We start from the raw sequence: 17,080 nt of genomic DNA, 5'->3' as shown, positions 1-17,080 counted from the left end.
CGGCTCGCCTCGACACGCGCTGCATTCAACGCTTAAGCGCACACAGTCGAAGCAACGCCATGCACCAACCACCGAGCTGCCTGTTCCGTTCGTTTCTCTCAGCACAACACTTATGCGCATCGTTTGCTATGATTGATGGCCAGTTTGTCCTTCATGGCTTCATGGCTGTCGAGCAATGCACAAGACGACATGACACAACAAGAGCAGCAGCAACAACATCATTAACAACAACACAACAGGGTCAGCTTCGCTTGGATCACGCATTCGGAACTCCCGATATTGCATGTCGTCAGCCAAAGTTGCGTCGGACAGCTTTGGTCTTGTTAGCAAAAAGCAACCGACACCAAGGCAAGCAACTCAACCTAGCACGGCACACAAGGCAAGTCAGAGCTTGAGGAAGACATGCTCCGACCGGAAGGGATACTTGTCCATCGGGAGCTTGTCGCTAGCAACGCGCCTAGCAGCACCTGGCACCTCAGTCTTGACGCCTGAACAGAGACCTCCCGCCCTGACATTTCGCCGCGAAGAGAGGCGTAGCTTGGTCATGTAGGTGCGTTGACAGGGGTCCCAACTGGGATATGTCCTGCACCTCCAGCGACAGCTCTCTGTCTCTTGGGTCCAAATTTGGTGTCCGTCACAACTCGATGGAGCGTCTGGTCTACATAGTAGCATCTTCTCGCAAGACACTGAGACGGCCCTATCTTTCCCAAGTAATCAGCGCACGCTACACAGAAAAGGAAAGGAGAAAAATTAGAAATCTGTCTCGAGCAAGGGTCACTCGACGGCGTCTGACGTCTCCTCTCGCAAATGCCCGACCTGACCTTGTCGGGAGAGAAGCGGCAGCTGTACGTTTTCTCGAAGCATTTCTGCCCTTAACCAGCAAGCGAGGTTGAACCCAGAGGCGGCCCGCGGGCGGCCGTCGCCAGCAAAGGCTTCCTTGGACTCTCGAAACTTGCTCTCCATCTGCTCAACATGCTCCCGAGAAAGACATCGTGGTTTCCGATGAGTCTCTGTTTACCCCTCGGCGAGCCAGGGCAAATTTCCAAAAGAAGTGACAAACACGGAGGTCGCCATTTGCCAGAGTCCGTCTGTCCTCCGGACCCTTTGCTGAACTTGTTCCCCTGGCACTCAAAACAAACGCCCATCAAGGACAGCTACAATCAATCCCTGGCTTCCAGTCCGAATCAATCAATCAGAAAGTACAAATCTTTCCATCGGCACCGAAAAGCTCGCTCGGTTTCCAGCTCTTTACGGGATGGCCCTGAGCCACACACCACACCACCATTATCCGTTGTACACACAGGTCTCTCCGCAGGAACACACACTCCACGCGTCGGCAAGGGGTGTGGTGATAGCGGATTTACCTTGCAGCTGCCACGAGGCGTGCACTTAAGACCAGGGGTCCTGATACCTCCCGAACATGTATTCTCTTTCGTCCCCATGCCCCCGTCCACTGTCAAAGCCCTCCATCGCCTGATGGGGGAATTTCCTACCCATATCCACTGTCACAGACCTGGACCTTGCGAAGCGGAGAGACCTCAACCCTGGACCTCGTCGTCCGTCCGTCCTAACGACCGTTTTTTTGTTTTTTCGATGCAAGCGCTTCCGTCATGGCTCTCAGACATGGACAGGGTAGCTCAAATCCATTCACATTCTGATCAAAACCAATTGTTGCGCTCGCTCTCCTTTTCCCTCAAGGTACTTACCCTACCGCACGCCCTGGCCCTGCGCTCTCTCCCTCTCCTCGTCTCACTCATATATATCCCATCCGGCCTCGACTGATCTACCGTGGGCTTTCGAGAACCCGACTCTCGTGTGCCTAAATACAAAACCCTCCCAGGCCTCAGATACATCAGCAAGCGGGCTTATTGCCTACGCCTCACATTACGCCTGTCATCTCTTCTTGCTCGCTCTTCCGTCCGTTCAACTTCGGACCTCATGTCCGACTTGTCCTAGAGCCAAAGGCCTTCTCTATCCACGCCATACAACGATATAAACCCAGGCATGCCATCACCTCTTCCAACAAGAACCGCCTGAACCGCAACCACTTGGATACTCAGCCCGCCCTAGCCGGCACTTCTTCTTCACACCAGACCTTTTTCATGTAAGCCTCTCACCTGCGGCGGAGACAGGTCCGAGACTGACCTCACCATTCAGCGTCTGACCTCACTGTCGCCCAATATGTGTGACTTCACCAAGAACTACTACATTTACACGTCATGCATCGACCCTGGCGCCCACTTCTTCAGAACCTCAGTGGACGGCAATCGGAATCGGACATGTGGCAAGGGGCCCCATGAGCGTTACATTGTCGTCCCCGGCCACTGCCCGCTCTGCGGTGGCTAGTCATGAAGCCACAGGGAGGACTTTTAATTCTCACTTACCGTTCTCACGCCTCGACCATCGACTGTTGCGTATCCGGGCGTCATCAGCAATGCGACCTTTCCCTTTGGTACGGCCAAGCCTTGGATGGAGCTGTAGCTCCGGCAGCCCGCCGCTAGAAGGTCTCGACGCGGGCAATTCCATTTATTCGGCGGTACGGACAGGCGTTTTTGGGATCAGTAATCATACATCTACGTCCGGAAAGCGAGACACAAGCGACCACGGGGTGTTCGACAAACTGCGGATCCGGGATGTCAGCCGATGGGGAACAGGTACGGCTGCAGACCCAAGACCGAGACAACGTGGACATCCGGCGCGGCAACCTGGCGCGGCAGGAGAGGAAACTTTCCCCTGTCGTCGACTGTTAATGGGCGAAGCAGCCAGCCTGGGAGGGGCTCCCCTCAAACTGGGTTCTTGACCAACAAGGAGAAGGGAGATGGGACAGCAAAGAAAAAAAGCACAGCAAGCGAGCACTGAACTGCATCCGTCGATTGGCATAGCATTTGTTGGCTTTTCAGTTTTTTCTTTTTTTGGATGCTTCCTCGGTCAAAAGCTCTTGACTCGTTCTTCATACGCTGATGTTTGGTTTGAGATTTACTCATCTTTTTTTGTTTTTTTTTTCTCCTTCTGTTCATCACCGGCATAGCAAAGCAAGTTCTGTTACTGCTCACTTTGGATGGGCTGGCAAAGCGGGCATTACGGCGTTTTTCGGGACTGGGTGTCGTCACCTATGGGGGATAACCATAGGAAACAACAAGTTGTCATTATATTTTGTCATCATATTCAGGTTACTTTGCAGGCATGTACCACACACCATTTCGCCACTTTTGGCAAGACACACAAGACAAAGAGAGAGAGTGTGTGCCCACGGGCACTCTGATTGCAAGTTTTCAACGTCGCTTCTCCAACATCCTCGTGCCAAGACGCCGTCCTGTCCTCAAGTGTTTCCGAATATGTAGTTCGGCAGAGTCATCATTGTTAACAGCAGGGCTAGTATACCGAAATCTTCCTCATCTGGACGGCGGGCCTGTGTGACCCGACGCGAGCCTGCAACCTCCAAAACCCCACGACAATGAACCGCCTCCGCGCCGTCCATTGCGTAACCACGGCCAGAGCCACAGGATGATGCCAATGGCTGTACCACCCGACGCCATATCGAGACATGCAGCTGCCTGATGCTCCTCCCATGGACCGACCGAGAACGGGACCGGCTACGGCTACGGCGGGCTCATCACTCGGCAGCAGCGCAGGCAACCACGAGACCCGCCTCATGGGTATATAACAGGGCCGCCATATACCCTCCTTACATGGCCTGCGGTTTTGTTTTGTCTTTCATGCGAGCCCTTTCCTGATGCTCACCTCCCTCCCCATGTTTCTGCGCCGCCTCAACCCCTCTCGCTTCCCGCCTACGGCCCTGGACTCGCTCAACCCCTCATCCGTTCTATTGCCCTCGAGCCTGCCAGCCGGCGGCAAGAGGCTTGGAAGCCGCCCAAATCATTGGCGGTTGAGTCGGGAGCTATGAGCCGTCCCTGACCCTGGCATCGGGATCTACTCTTAGTCTGCGAGCTGTGATTCGAAGAGCTAACCACCGCATCGCAATGATTACGCCCGTCGCTCCTGTGACGCTTACTATGGGACGGAGAGGTGTCGACAGACATCGAACAGGTTGCTATTTGATGGTTCCGCCGCAGCCAGCCATACCATCAGCCAGCCTGGCTGCATGCAGCCGGATCCTTTGATACTCGAAAGACCAGGACGCCGGGGTTGAGACTTGCTCACGTCGTACAGCTTGCCCCTTGAATCGCCTGCTGCGTGGTTCCGGAGGTTTCTCGCGATATTTCCAAGCCTTGCCATCGTACCGCGCATAAGGGTATTTGGATGGGTCTGACTGGGGCCTCGCTTATGGCCTGATCGACGCAACATGCGACACTAATGACAGCTGAGTGCAGCACCGCTGGCCTTTGCTATCTGGTCGTCTGCATGCACGAGTCTCAAAACAGGTTGTGATGAGATTGTGTCGTTGGTCGCAAATACTGCAGCACTGACTAAGTTGCTCGTCCAGGTGCCTTCGTGGTCGTCGGATTTGAAGCCCCGCCTGGCCTCGGGCAACCTTAATCCTTCTTGTCAAACGTGACAGCAGGACCTGAGTGCTGGTTGTGAAGGGATGTGAGTCGACCACGTTTGCAACATGTGGGAGGACAGGCTTCGCGATGTCACCTTCGCAGGGTCATGGAAGACAGAGACCATGTGCGACGCGCGCGGCGAGGTCTGTTGAGTTTGCGTTTCTCGTTCCCTGAGGATACGGCCGCCAGACGGAGCAGTGGATGGTGGAACTCAATGTGAGCATGACCATTGGCGATGGGTCGACGACGTTCATCACTCAACGCCGGTGGTAGATCGTGGGCCGCTATGCTCAATCCCAGCTTCAGGAGTGTGCCGATGGTCCAGCTGGGGGGTTTGACAGCTTGACAGATGGAGACGCTTTCAGCAAACCCACAGCATGGCACGCACCATGGTAGCAAATAAGTGTTGATCAGCGCCGTCTAGTGAAGCTTGCGGCGTCGGGGTTGCCCCGAAGTGCATTGAGTTGGGCAGAAGCACACAGCCCCCTGCTGTCAGCTATGGTCTCGACTCAGTGACGTGTGTTTCGAAGGTTTGCGAGCGGCCAGTATCCGCCGAGGAAGCAACGAGAGTGAAAGAGAAAAAAAAATAAAAAAAAAATGAGGCGATGCTGCGATGGAGCCGTGGAGCAAAGTGATGGGGGACACCACCTGGAGCATGCCTCTCCAACGTGGGACTCGAATTCGTACCAAAGCGGTCATGGCGGAGTGGGTCGAATTGACTTTGACAATAAGTGGGGGAATGGGGCCGGGCTCGAGCAACAGCAGGTGGGAAAATGGGAAAAAGACCAGGAAGTGTGCTCCGAAAGACGCAAGACGGGAGCGTAGGCTGATCCAAGCTCCCACCCTGTCCAGCACCTTTCCTCCTGAGTTGGAAACAGGTTTTGTCTGTTTCGTCAAAGTCAACCGATGCCGGCCTGAGAGTCTTGACCCGCAAGCAAGTTGGAGGTAGGCCTGAATAAGGTCCTCAGACGCCGTACGTGTGTGATGTGAGGTGTCCTGTGTCCTGTGTCCTGCTCCGGTCCGTGACTTCGGTGCCGAAAGTGCGCATCGGCCGCCGCCAACCTCCTCACCTGCGTTCGGTATGGGGCCAACGTCCAAAAACGGCGCCGTCTCCGGGGGTCAGCCACCATTTCAGCGTTGCATCGCCGAAACGGTATTCCGGGTACTGTGTGTGGCCTGACATAGACTGCCCTATGCACCTCTTCCAAGGGCGTCCCTAGGCCTGCATTTGATCGTCCCGGTGCTCCGGACCCGTCACCACCGCCGGAGACCTCAACTTAGCCTTTCCGTCACCTCCGGCCAAAATGTAGCCGACGGCGGGTTCCCCATCCCGACTCCCGACTCCAAGACGGGGTTCCCAGTTTGCCGTCCGATTCTTGAGGATTATCGTATGTTTCGACCGCACCCACCGAGTCAAGCGAGCGCTTGTCGACTTCAAAAGGTCCTCGTGCCCCGTCCTTGTCATCGTATTTTGTTTTTTCGACCCCGGCTGGGGTGTTCGGACCTGGAATATATCGATGTAATATGGTTCGTTCGTTGTCCGTGTCTATTTTGCCGCTCTGCCGTCCAACAACCATGATCCTTGACGCTAAGGCCCTCCTGGCGGGGACGACCAGCTTCCCCTTTGATAGTGACACTTTTCTTCTCCATTTCCTGTCAGTTTCCTCTAGAGGCTCAAAACTGGGGTGCGTTGCCGACCTGGTCCTGGGCCGTCTCCGCCGCCTCGTCATCCCCCCGTCCTGGCGGCGCCGAATCCAACGCTCCGCAGCCGTCAAAACGGCAAAGTGGAGGAAGAGGACCTGGCGTCCGTCGTACGATGATTTCGAGTCAGTCGGATCATGTCCAGTCCTATGTTGTAGTGTAGGATGAGATTCCTGGTTGCAGCACGCAATTCGCATGCTGCATCTTGATGAAGCTGGATGGAACCGTGCCGGTGCCAACTCCACGTGTCGTTCCGTTCCCCGGCTCGAGAGATCCGAGCAACCGACTTCTTCGCACTCCCGAAGACGGTTCTGGCCCAAGCCGGCCCCTGGAAGTGCAGGGAGCGGCCGCCAGCAGTCCTCTTCTGCCATGAACACCCAGCCAAAGAACCGTTGCCCCAGTGTGGGTCCGCTCGTTCGATACCTTAATTAGACGAGACACAGGTACGTTGAACGGGAGGTTGCATCTTGGACAAACCATTGGACTACCAGGAACCAGGGCGTTGGGTGACCGTGCCATTGTCCGACCCAGAATAGCTGTCATAATGAGGAACCAAGCACCTCACCGCCCCAACTGCCCGACACGTCGGCTCTCAAGGTCAACTGCCGATCGAGAGCGGCGAGACATTGCGATCGCTTGGACCCTCGGCCGGGGTTTTCCCGAGATCCATCCCACGACGGAGAAATGACAGGATACTAGCCCAACTTGGCTTCCCCAAGATCAAAGTTCAGGTCGATGGAGATTCTTCTGGTCGTCACGGTTTGGCCAGTGGGGTTCGACGAGTCGGCCAAGGCCGACAAATGAAGACGAGGATCAAGTATTTGGGTCGGTTACGATACCCGGTGGGAGTCCAGGGTACGGTTAGCTGCGAATTGGTGTACTGGTCGTGGTTTAGCCTCGCCAGCGGATACGGAGTCAAAGTCGGAAGAGGCTCGACCGCCAACGCAGTTATTTGCTCGTGGGGATGGATGAAAACTCTTGCGGTGATGTTGACTTGGTGGAAGGTGCCCTTTTGAAGGATTGGAAGGTACAGATCGATTGGAGCGGCAGTCATGTGTCAATGTCAAAGCACAAAGCACGGATGTGATGACTACCTCTTGCGGAAAGTGAGAATGGCATCGAGGGGCCAGTAGGGCCTTCTTTCCTCATTCCAGTGTCTTTCCGGATGCGGCGTCCCCCACTCCTTCTCTCTTTCCTCGCTGTTCGTCCAATGATCTTATCTAGATTACTCCATGAGACGGTACCCAATGGAGAGGAAGGCCCAGTCTGAGACCATTCGCATGTAGCGCTCAAGTACATCTGCCCAGGTACACAACTATGGAGTACCTTGTGCACATACACAAGGTACATTGAATAGGTACGCACAGAATAGGTAGCCAGCAACTTTGAGGACTCCAAGGTCTCCAATTGAACTTTCACTCTTTCCCCAGATGCTCCTTGGAACCCGTCCCTGCGTCTGAGAGCCCTTGACTTCAATTATTATCCGTACTACGAGAGCCCTCGAGGCGTAATTTAGCCCCTATGCGGCAACTAACAGAATCGTCTGCGGTTCAATGTAGTCCAGTCTCACCTGCTATGGTCACGGATGCTGCTGCGGCAGCACTTTCCGCCGTGGTTTTGGTTGTTTCCTTTCGCTGATACTGATGCATTGCGGCTGCTGACTACATTCCGAATCCCCTGAACTTCTTATCTCGCAAAGTACCTGATATTGATGGCTTCCTCTGGTTTCAAGTTTTCGTGCTGCGAATGATGGCAATCACGCGACATGACGTTCTCCAGCAATCGACCCCAATGCCATCGTCACTGCGCCGTGCTATGCTTAGGCTTGGATGATCAATAATAGCCTGCACCGCGTCTTCTCCCGTCTCCTCCGACCCCAGCCAAGTGTCCAGACAGACCAATCGTACTACACGATACGCGAAGTGGACATTTCGGCACACATCGCTTGCCATGCGTGCAACTATCGTCCTTCCCAGGAACGAGTGGGATGGGGCCTTATCAGCACCCCCGTTCCAGGACGAAGTCCGCCTACAGAGCATCGTCATTCTCGTCGTTTCAATTGTGTCGATTCTTGGCGCAGGATGGATCATGCTCAGTTTCTGGGTAAGTTAGAAACTGAAATGAAGTCTCTTCAGCTGACAAGCTGCGAAGCTATTTCCAAATCTGCGCTCATTCCGCCACCGTCTTATTCTTGGCCTCGCCATGAGCGACCTCATCATGGCCGTCAACTTCCTCTGCTCCACTGCGATGAATATATCCGGTCGACTTATCGGTGCACCCGAGAATGCCACCTTCTGTAGCTACAACGGCTTCATGACGCAGTTCTTCGTTATACAAACCGACTATTGGGTTCTCACTATTGCCGTTTGCACATATTTCATCCTTGCTGGCCACAAGAGACAATCGACGTGGATTCAAAACCATGAATATCTTATCTGGTCACTCCCCTGGCTTTTCTCAACTATTTGGGCGCTCATCGGCCTCGTCAAAGACGCATACCGCGACATAGGCGCTTGTAAGTCACACCCCTGCGAAGTGTGGCTAGTTTGCAGACTCTAATCCACCATTAGGGTGCTGGTTCGAATCCGATCGGACTCGTCTACTGGTCAACTTCGTCCCACGATGTAAGCGCCCTTTGGTTGTTCACATGGGCTTCAGCTGAAACACATACAGGGGTCATCATAGCCACTATGTTTGTCCTATATGCCTATCTCTACGTCGTTCTTTACAGAGCACATAATGAACTGAGCTCGGTGGTGGACGAGGTGTCCGGGCACACGACCCCTGTCAGAAGCGTTGATACCAGCTTTCAAGACGACAGCTTTGGTGGCGATCGTCAGGCCCGTTCGTCAGCCACGTTGCGAAGACTGAGAAAGGTTTGAGGTCAAAGATTGCGTAGACGCCAAAGACTGACCGACTAACTCTGTACAGATTGCCCGCTTGATGCTGTTGTACCCTCTCGCATACGCCGTCATCTGGTCACTTCCAACGGCGATTAGAATATACAACTCAACAACGGAAGCTGCAGCACCGTTCGCTCTGCAGACTATCGATAAAGCAAGCATCGTGGTCCAAGGCTTGGTCGACGCGGTTATCTACGGCCTGAATGAGACTTCGTGGTCGAGTTGGCGTGCCCGCTTGTCACGTCATGGGTACCCCACTCTGGCGACGATGAATGCAGACGATGCAAACGAACCACGAGCGAGAGAACGTGAACAGAGATCTTGTCGACCGGCATGCGGGAGAAGAAGAGAGATTACAGAATCGACGGGGTCAGGGCCTTCAACCCTCGTCGAGCCACAAGATGCGATTGAACTAAGAGATTTTACGACCGAGCCGCATCGAAAAGTTATCAGAGAATAAGACAGGGTTGAAATTTATCGGGGCCTCGGAGAGAAGGGTGACACTTCTATCATGGCCCATACATGGGCCACAACCAAGCCTGGCCGGTTTGTTCTTGGAAGGCCCAGACCCAATTTCAGTTCAGTAGGTGTTGTTGCTGCACCTTGTTAGACGTAATTGAGCTATTCGGCCCATTGATATACTATTCGACTGCCATTAGCTGGAGAGCAAACACAGAGATACTCGTGAATTCGTCCTTGATCTAGACGTGATATCAACGTTGAATTACTACGTCATGTGGCTCGAAAGCAAGCTTCCATCCTAACTACAAGACATTGTCTTCATGAATCATTGACCTTCCCCCTTCCTCTTGATACATCACACACAAATGACTTCTTTAAGCCTTGGTTCCGGAGGTCTCGGCGGCAGAGGTTGCAGGGACGTCCTTGGCCTTGGACTTCTTGGCCAAGCGCAAACCGCCAATGGCCATAACCAGGGCCTCGATGCCGAGCACGACGACAAGGGTGACGAGAGCGCCGATGACACCGGCAACGGGGGTAGAGATGCCGTTGGCGTCCTTGTTGGAGGAGCCGGAGCCGGTGGAGTTTGCGCCGCCGTCCAGACCAAGCGCAGAGGCGCAGGTGCCCGTGGAGTTGCCGCAGGCGGTGCACCAGGCCTTGGTGTCCTTGACGGCGAACTTCTGCATCTCGGTGACGAAGGTGTTCCAGGGGAGGAGCGTCTCGGACTGTCCGAAGAGGGGGTACGCGGTCAGGTTGTTCTGGCCGGCGGGGCCGTTGGCGAAGCGGAAGCGCACCGAGACGTCGTCGGCGGCCGGGGCGGAGGCGGAGGCGTTGGTGACGAGCTCAAAGACCATGGAGGAGGCGTAGTCGACGACCTCGGTGAAGCTGGAGGACGCCTTCTGCAGCTGCGCAAGGCCGAAGAAGGAGGAGAAGGTGGCGTAGGCACCGAACTGGATGTTGGCCTTTGTGGAAGAGGCCTTGGCGGCGTTGGCGAGGGTCGAGTTGAGGGCGACGAGGATCTGGCCGGCCAGGACCTTGCCGGCGATGGCGCGGATGGGGTCGCTCTCATTGTAGGCCAGGTTCCACTCGTGGACGTCGGCGTAGGTCTTGAGCTGGGCGAGGGTGCTGTTCGTCAGCAGGCTCTCGGAGGAGATGGTGTCGTTGTGGATGGTGGCGACGTTGACGAGGTCGAAGATGGTGTAGGCGTTCTCGAAGATGGCCGTCTTGGAGGAGAAGGTGCCGTTGATGACGGGCAGCAGGCCCTGGTAGAAGTCGGCGGAGGCGTCGCTGTAGTTCTTGTACTCGGGGGAGGAGAAGTAGTTGTTGGAGCTGACAACGGCGTTGCCGCAGCCGCTGCCGCCCTGGAGCCACTCGCTGTTCTCGGCATCCTGGGAGGTGGCGGCGGTGCTGACGGCGTTGACGGGGACGTACTGATAGCCGCCGAGGGGCGCCTCGACGCTGGTGCCGTTGGCGAGGGTGTTGGCCGTGCCGGCGGGAGGATAGAAGCCCTGCAGCCAGGCGTAGGCGGAGGACTGGAGGACGACGTCGGTGGGGGAGGTGACGGCGAGCTGCTCGGGGCGGACCTCGTCGGTGCTCAGGGAGCGAATCTGCTGGGAGGCGTTGGAGCTGACGTAGCGGGAGCGATAGTAGAGGCCGGAGCTGTAGACCTCGTCGGCGCCGAGGTCAGTGAAGCGGACCGGGGGCCACTTTTTGGCGGTGCGGTCGCCGTGACGGTGGAAGACGTAGATTCCGAGGACCGTCTCGGCGGCGGCCGGGACAATGGGCAGGCCAAGGGCCAACAGGAGCTTGAGTTCCATCTCGGGTGTCTGTGTTTTGGTGTCAGTAAACCATGCGCTGTCCGTCGTCGCATTACCATTGAGAATCAGGAATGTCTGGCTTACGTTGTGTGGTTGATTAGGTTTAGGAATCTAAAGACTTGCGGTCGACACAATAGTACAACACGGTCCCAGCCGGTTCGTTATTCCCGTCTAGGAGAGGAAGACGAAGAATTCTCAAGGTGAGCAAGCGACCTTGGAGATGGAGAGAAAGCCTGGCACGTCCAGGAAAGCGCCCTCCAGCTGCCAGAGCCGGGCATCGCCGACTCTTTAACCATCGCCGACCGTCGGCTTCCGCACCTCATGACTGGCGGAATGCAGGAAAAGAGAGACGGCGAATCCCTCAGGGACCCCTCAGCCCACCACACACCTCTTCTTCCCGAATACCATCTCCATTGCTGCAGCAGTAGCGTGTGTCTCTCCACCAAGGCTTGACCCGCTTCCTAGCTCCGGACCAGTCGATGGTTCGCGATAAAGGAGGGGTAAGAGAAAAGCACCAGCCACGGTGAGTACTTTCGTAGTAATTGCAACTTATCACCGGCCGCGCCCTATCAATTGCAACCAAACAGCCGCGGGAGGAATCTGCGTTCGGGGTCGGGATGGACGTCGGGATGGGCCTGAAGCAGGCAACTCGTGCGTCCAATTAGTCAAATGGCGAAGAGTGTCCCCACACCATCTGCAACCTATCGCCTGCAGGTCGAGGGATGTGGATGCCGGCTTGGCTCAAAGCTTGAGTTGCGCCGCACGCAGCCGGCCTATTCCAGAGCCGCTAATTAATTACCTTAGTTGACGAGGTGACAAAACAAAAAGTTCCCCTAGGCATGCAACCACGAGGGCGCCGCCGCTGCATCTCCGCTCCGCGGCTTTGGGCTGTCGGGCGGTTAAGACAATGCAAGGCGGGAATGCCTCGTGCCGACAGCCGGAGATTGATAAGATTTCATTCTCGGATTGAAACAGCGTGTCTGGAACATTCAATCTGTTTGATTTTCCACAATTCGCAATATCTAACATGTAGGGCGCATCAGCAACCGCCCACGCGACATCAACTTACAATCTTCGAACCCCAGTCTCTCTATCCAATTCCGCGGAGTTGTTGGAGCTGTGTTTTGCAGACCCCACAACCAAGAACCCCCCCCCCCCCCCCCTGCCTCTCAAGCCACCGTCCATCTCACAATTTGGAAGTCGGCTTGCGCCCGCTCTTCACGTGCTTCGAGATCTCGCCTTTGAGCAGGAATTCCGGGTACTTCATGTCTTCATCGGTTCCGACTCCCAGCGCGCTCTGCCGCCTCCACGCGCCACCGTCAACGGGAATCGCCTGGCCGTTGACGAAGCTGCCGGCATCACTGAACAGGTAGACGGTGGAGTCGGCGATATCGCGGATGTAGCCCCACCGGCCCTGGGGAACGACGGCATCGGCCCTCGATTGGTCGGCCTTGGCGCTGGAGAGACGTTCCATGCCCTCCGTGTCCTTGATCGGGCCCGGTGCGATGACATTGCTCGTGACACCATACGGGCCGTACTCCAAACACACGGAACCCATGAGGGCATCAACGGCAGCCTTGGCGGCCGAGACATGCGCTTGCAGTGGCATGCCGGTGTAGTGAAAAGTCGCCGAGACGAAGATGATGCGGCCACCTGTCAGGCCGTCCTTGCTAGGCGTGGGGTTTCTCTTGGCCGACTCAACCAGGTACGGAAGAGTGGCTTTGAGGGTGTTGAAAGTTCCCAGCACGTCAATGTCCATGACAGCCTTGAAGGCGTTTGGGCTCATGGTGGACAAGGGTGCAATGAAGTTGCCGGCAGCGCCTGCACTACTGGGCCGTCAGTCTCGGAGCCGGATCGGACCCATTGAAAAGCGGCACTTACATGACAAAGTCGATGCTGCCGAGCTCCTTGGCACATCTGTCGGCCGCGTCCTGCAGGTTCTGGGCCTGAACGGCGATATGTCAGTTTCCGATGTCTCTACGGGGGCGGCTGGTGCAGCGTTGCATACATTCCGGACGTCGCATCCACCGATGCCGATGACCTTGGCGCCTGGTCTCGCAGTGGCCAGGTCCTTGGCCATGGACTCTGTCTTTTCGACATTTCTGCCAATGATACACGCATTCGCTCCGAGGCGGACAAGAGCGCGGGTTTGGGCGCTGCAAATGGTTCCAGCACCGCCGGTGACAAAGGCAACTCTGTCATCTGGAGACACACGTGAGTCTCACCGGTGTTCTTGAGCAACAACGGTACCACGGGTAAACGTACTGAAAATTCCGTCCTTCCATACCGGACTCAGGTACTCGGACTCGGGAATAGGCATGATGGCAGAGTGTGTTTGTGGAGAACAACGTGTGAGGGTGACGATGCGGTCTATTCCCAGACAAACACGGCGCGGTGGATCTGCTTCCCACGGGATTGGTGAGATAAGGCGGAATAAGCGTGAGAATACGACGACGACGATTCCGACTACAGCCCTCTGTGGATCCAATGGCTGCACAAATGCCGGATGGTATGCCGATCTATGTGGCACAAGAAAAAAGAAACGAAAAAAAGGGTCCGGCAGGAGTAGCGGTTGCTTTTGGGTGTCGGACGGCAGAGTGCAGCTCAGATCGCGGACGGTAGTGACGCGACGAACCTCGGTAAGGTCGGCGAACGGAGCCTGCCGCACGGTGAGAGCAATAGTGATTAGTCGACGGGTGTGCTTATGTCAGCTTTCTGCCAACCGACGGGCCAAGGAACCCAGGTCGAATTAGCGGAACTGCACCTCACTCAGCCAGCGTGCCACGGCTGATTGGCGGGCATGGAATACAGCGCGGAACAGCGCTGGGTGAGCTTGCCTAGGCTCATCGCTGAGCTCCTGAACACACCACAACACCTTCTTCACCTTACCCCCTCCTACCCCAGACGGACGCTAATTCAGCGCCCATCATCCCCGGAGCTGTCTCCTTATCCCCTGACGAACATCGAATCGAAGAAATACAGTGCCTCACACTTCTTCAAAAGGAATTGAGGGCCTATGTGAGCAGCACCCTAAGAAAACAACTCTACTGGATCACTCGCTTTCGTGTAAACAGCTTTCGATTGCCTCGAATTGGCCTGCGTTCCCTGTGCTGGAACAACTCCTTTTCCCGTGGGGTTTGGACTGTACTTTCACTGCCATCGTCCAGCGACTCGACTTATTGTCAGCGTTAAACGACGCATGTTTCCAAACCCCTCACACACACACAGAATCACATAGATGCAGGATGTAGTCCGTCTTTATGGAACAATGATACACCACCTAGAAGAATAAGCAGGGACTTTGATCACAATCGACATCCCAACCCCTGAGTCGGGATGTAGCCTTGGCTGGGCAGCCCAGATGCGCCAACAACAATACCCACCTCGTTGTTGAATCTATCAAATCAAAGCTTTCCAGGCCCTCGACTGATATGGTTATTTTCCAAAGGAGTAAATGGAACCCGAGAGCGCAGTGTGCCAATGCTACCAACGTGCATATTTTCTTCTGGGCGAGGAGAGGGGTAACATCTGTGGCTCTTGGACAGATAAATGACACCACGCCCGTCAAACCTCAGGCAAGATTCATCGTCTCTCTAGGAACTCTATGACACCCAAACGCCCATGATGTGCCAAAATTCTCCGGTTAACGAAGGTTCGGTCATTGCCCCTGGCGAGAATGTAAGACCAAATCGAACAGAACCTTTCAAGATTCATCTCATAGGGATTATAGGACACGGTTGACACCACATCGGACCTCGCTGTCGTAGGTCTAATTTGTCTCGCTCAAACATACAAATAAGCTGCTCAATACCGTCTCAGAGTGTTGCGTCGTCAACCACTAGTATTGCTAGTTCGGTACTCAGGTTTCGCATCGAGAATGGGAGAACCTATCACTCATACAAGGAGGGCAGTAAGTGAAGCTATCAACCAGCTAGATGTAAGACATAAACGTGGACTTACGTGCGTAGAATACAGCTATCCCAATGACCAAAAAGAGAACGAAAGACTCGGTATGCTCTAATCCTGCTGTTCAAAAACCGAGCTTGTCTCACAGCTTCTCTAGGTCTGCAACACAACCTGATGCTTCTCACCTTGCACGAGAAGTTGGGCCTCGCCCCGCCTAACGACCAGGATTTCAGGGTCAAGCGTGTGCTCGATGTTGGAACTGGCACCGGACTCTGGGCGATCGACTTCGCTGACGAGCACCCCGACGCAGAAGTAGGTGAATCCTGCAAGCCATAAATACTCGAACGCTCACACGTGCCACAGGTTCTCGGGACAGATCTCTCTCCAGTTCAGACAACACAGTGAGTACAACATATTAGGAATTCAGCTGCTGCCACTGCTGTAGCTTACGTTTGAAAGTGTTCCGCCCAACGCCAAATTCGAGATTGACGACGTGGAAGAACCCTGGACGTACAGTCAACCTTTCGATTATATCCATGTCCGCGGGATGACATCGAGCATTTCGGACTGGAAGAAGTGTTTTGGTCAATGTTTTGCGTAAGCGTCCCACCTCCAGGTAGCGTCGATTTGGCTAAACAGAGAGACCAGGAACCTCGAGCCCGGTGGGTATCTTGAGCTTCAAGAAGGTCACATGCGACCTGAGTGCGACGATGGAACTCTCACACGTGAGCATGCTATTTCAAAGTGGGTAGATTACTTGGAGCAAGCAAGCGCCAAATTCAACCGCCCTTTCGTAGACTGCCCTAGTCTGGTGAAAGTCGTTGAAGAAGCAGGCTTCGTTGACGTGAAGTTGACGAAATTCAAATGGCCTCTTAATCCATGGGCTACAGACAATCATTATAAGCTCCTCGGCGAATGGACTGAGGAGAACTTCATGGAGGGTATCGAGGCTTGGACCCTTGCTCCATTGACCAGGGCTCTGGAATGGACGAGAGAGGAAGTCTTGGTCTTCCTGACACAGGTGCGGAAAGAACTGAGGGACAGAAGCATACATGCATATCTCCCCATGTGAGTTGGAACCTTCCGTCTTCATGTTTGACAGCAAAACTGACAGTGCCAGTTTCGTGATTCATGGAAGAAAGCCTCTCCAGGCAGGCGACGAAGGGGAGCAGTGACGAAGAGAAGCATTGAGGAAGATAAATAGTGAGGTCCAACATGAGAACGACAGCCTGAAGGAATTCAATCGCATGTTCTTAGACAGATTATTTGTGTTCTCCATCTAACAAGTCCTGGAGATCATTTCATCGGCGATGAGTCGGGATTCCGGTGATTGATAACACAATTTATGTATGTTATGCAGCGCAACTTGTGCACGATTCGCAACCTCGGTGCAAGTTGAAGTGCGAGCAGAAAGCACGGATAATTTTAAGCTCAGCTTACCCCATATGATAGACCCACATAAGGTACCCACCCAAAGCAGCCAACCAAATCGAAGTAAAACAACCAAAACAGCCCCTCTCTTCTGTACCTATTCCCGCGCAAGCGGCAAGCGGCAAGGCGGGAACGTCGTCAGAGAGCGTCAGTCAATCAATCATTCCGACCCAACCCCATCCCCAAACCGAGACCTTTCACTCGTGCCGTGCCTTACTTTCCCTCGACACCCAAGTGGTCAGGTCCCAAGCCAAGGTAAGATCAGGTTCAACAAAGGGTCGCACCAGAACCCCCTCCATCAGCGACCAACCGACGACTACCATCCAGCAAGCCGTCAGATTTCGATTTCTGCGGCGAC

General features: G+C 54.8%; 5 protein-coding genes across 5 annotated transcripts; 3 read left to right on the top strand and 2 right to left on the bottom strand.

Moving 5' to 3' along the window:
* Positions 1-1,610: 1,610 nt before the first annotated feature.
* On the top strand, positions 1,611-2,346 carry CGGC5_v013708 (uncharacterized protein; the record flags this gene model as incomplete). Its single annotated transcript, XM_032037107.2, has 3 exons — positions 1,611-1,632; positions 2,061-2,104; positions 2,158-2,346. 3 exons carry the CDS (start codon positions 1,611-1,613, stop codon positions 2,344-2,346), a joined length of 255 nt encoding a protein of 84 aa, XP_031892355.2.
* Positions 2,347-8,156: 5,810 nt separating this feature from the next.
* On the top strand, positions 8,157-9,525 carry GCR1-0 (G-protein coupled receptor 1; the record flags this gene model as incomplete). Its single annotated transcript, XM_066152965.1, has 6 exons — positions 8,157-8,309; positions 8,358-8,721; positions 8,777-8,830; positions 8,880-9,082; positions 9,138-9,358; positions 9,426-9,525. The coding sequence occupies 6 exons, from the start codon at positions 8,157-8,159 to the stop codon at positions 9,523-9,525; spliced, it is 1,095 nt and encodes a 364-aa protein (XP_066007615.1).
* A 420-nt stretch (positions 9,526-9,945) lies between these two features.
* On the bottom strand, positions 9,946-11,799 carry CGGC5_v013706 (uncharacterized protein; the record flags this gene model as incomplete). The annotated part of the gene is made up of 3 exons (XM_032037085.1): positions 9,946-11,394; positions 11,470-11,496; positions 11,791-11,799. The coding sequence occupies 3 exons, from the start codon at positions 11,797-11,799 to the stop codon at positions 9,946-9,948; spliced, it is 1,485 nt and encodes a 494-aa protein (XP_031892361.1).
* Positions 11,800-12,571: 772 nt separating this feature from the next.
* SPS19 (Peroxisomal 2,4-dienoyl-CoA reductase SPS19) lies at positions 12,572-13,705 on the bottom strand (the record flags this gene model as incomplete). Its single annotated transcript, XM_032037074.1, has 4 exons — positions 12,572-13,211; positions 13,267-13,331; positions 13,394-13,587; positions 13,651-13,705. 4 exons carry the CDS (start codon positions 13,703-13,705, stop codon positions 12,572-12,574), a joined length of 954 nt encoding a protein of 317 aa, XP_031892360.1.
* Positions 13,706-15,009: 1,304 nt separating this feature from the next.
* On the top strand, positions 15,010-16,466 carry CGGC5_v013704 (Secondary metabolism regulator LAE1; the record flags this gene model as incomplete). Its single annotated transcript, XM_066152964.1, has 9 exons — positions 15,010-15,063; positions 15,116-15,148; positions 15,205-15,295; positions 15,354-15,395; positions 15,449-15,603; positions 15,655-15,692; positions 15,751-15,888; positions 15,940-16,359; positions 16,412-16,466. The coding sequence occupies 9 exons, from the start codon at positions 15,010-15,012 to the stop codon at positions 16,464-16,466; spliced, it is 1,026 nt and encodes a 341-aa protein (XP_066007614.1).
* Positions 16,467-17,080: the final 614 nt, after the last annotated feature.

This window comes from Colletotrichum fructicola (assembly GCF_000319635.2).
Source record: "Colletotrichum fructicola Nara gc5 chromosome Unknown KSG_Nara_v1_contig08, whole genome shotgun sequence".
In the NCBI taxonomy this organism is placed as follows: Eukaryota; Fungi; Ascomycota; class Sordariomycetes; order Glomerellales; family Glomerellaceae; genus Colletotrichum; species Colletotrichum fructicola.
The sequence above is the reverse complement of the archived record's forward strand: the minus strand, read 5'-3'. Positions and strand labels throughout refer to the sequence as shown.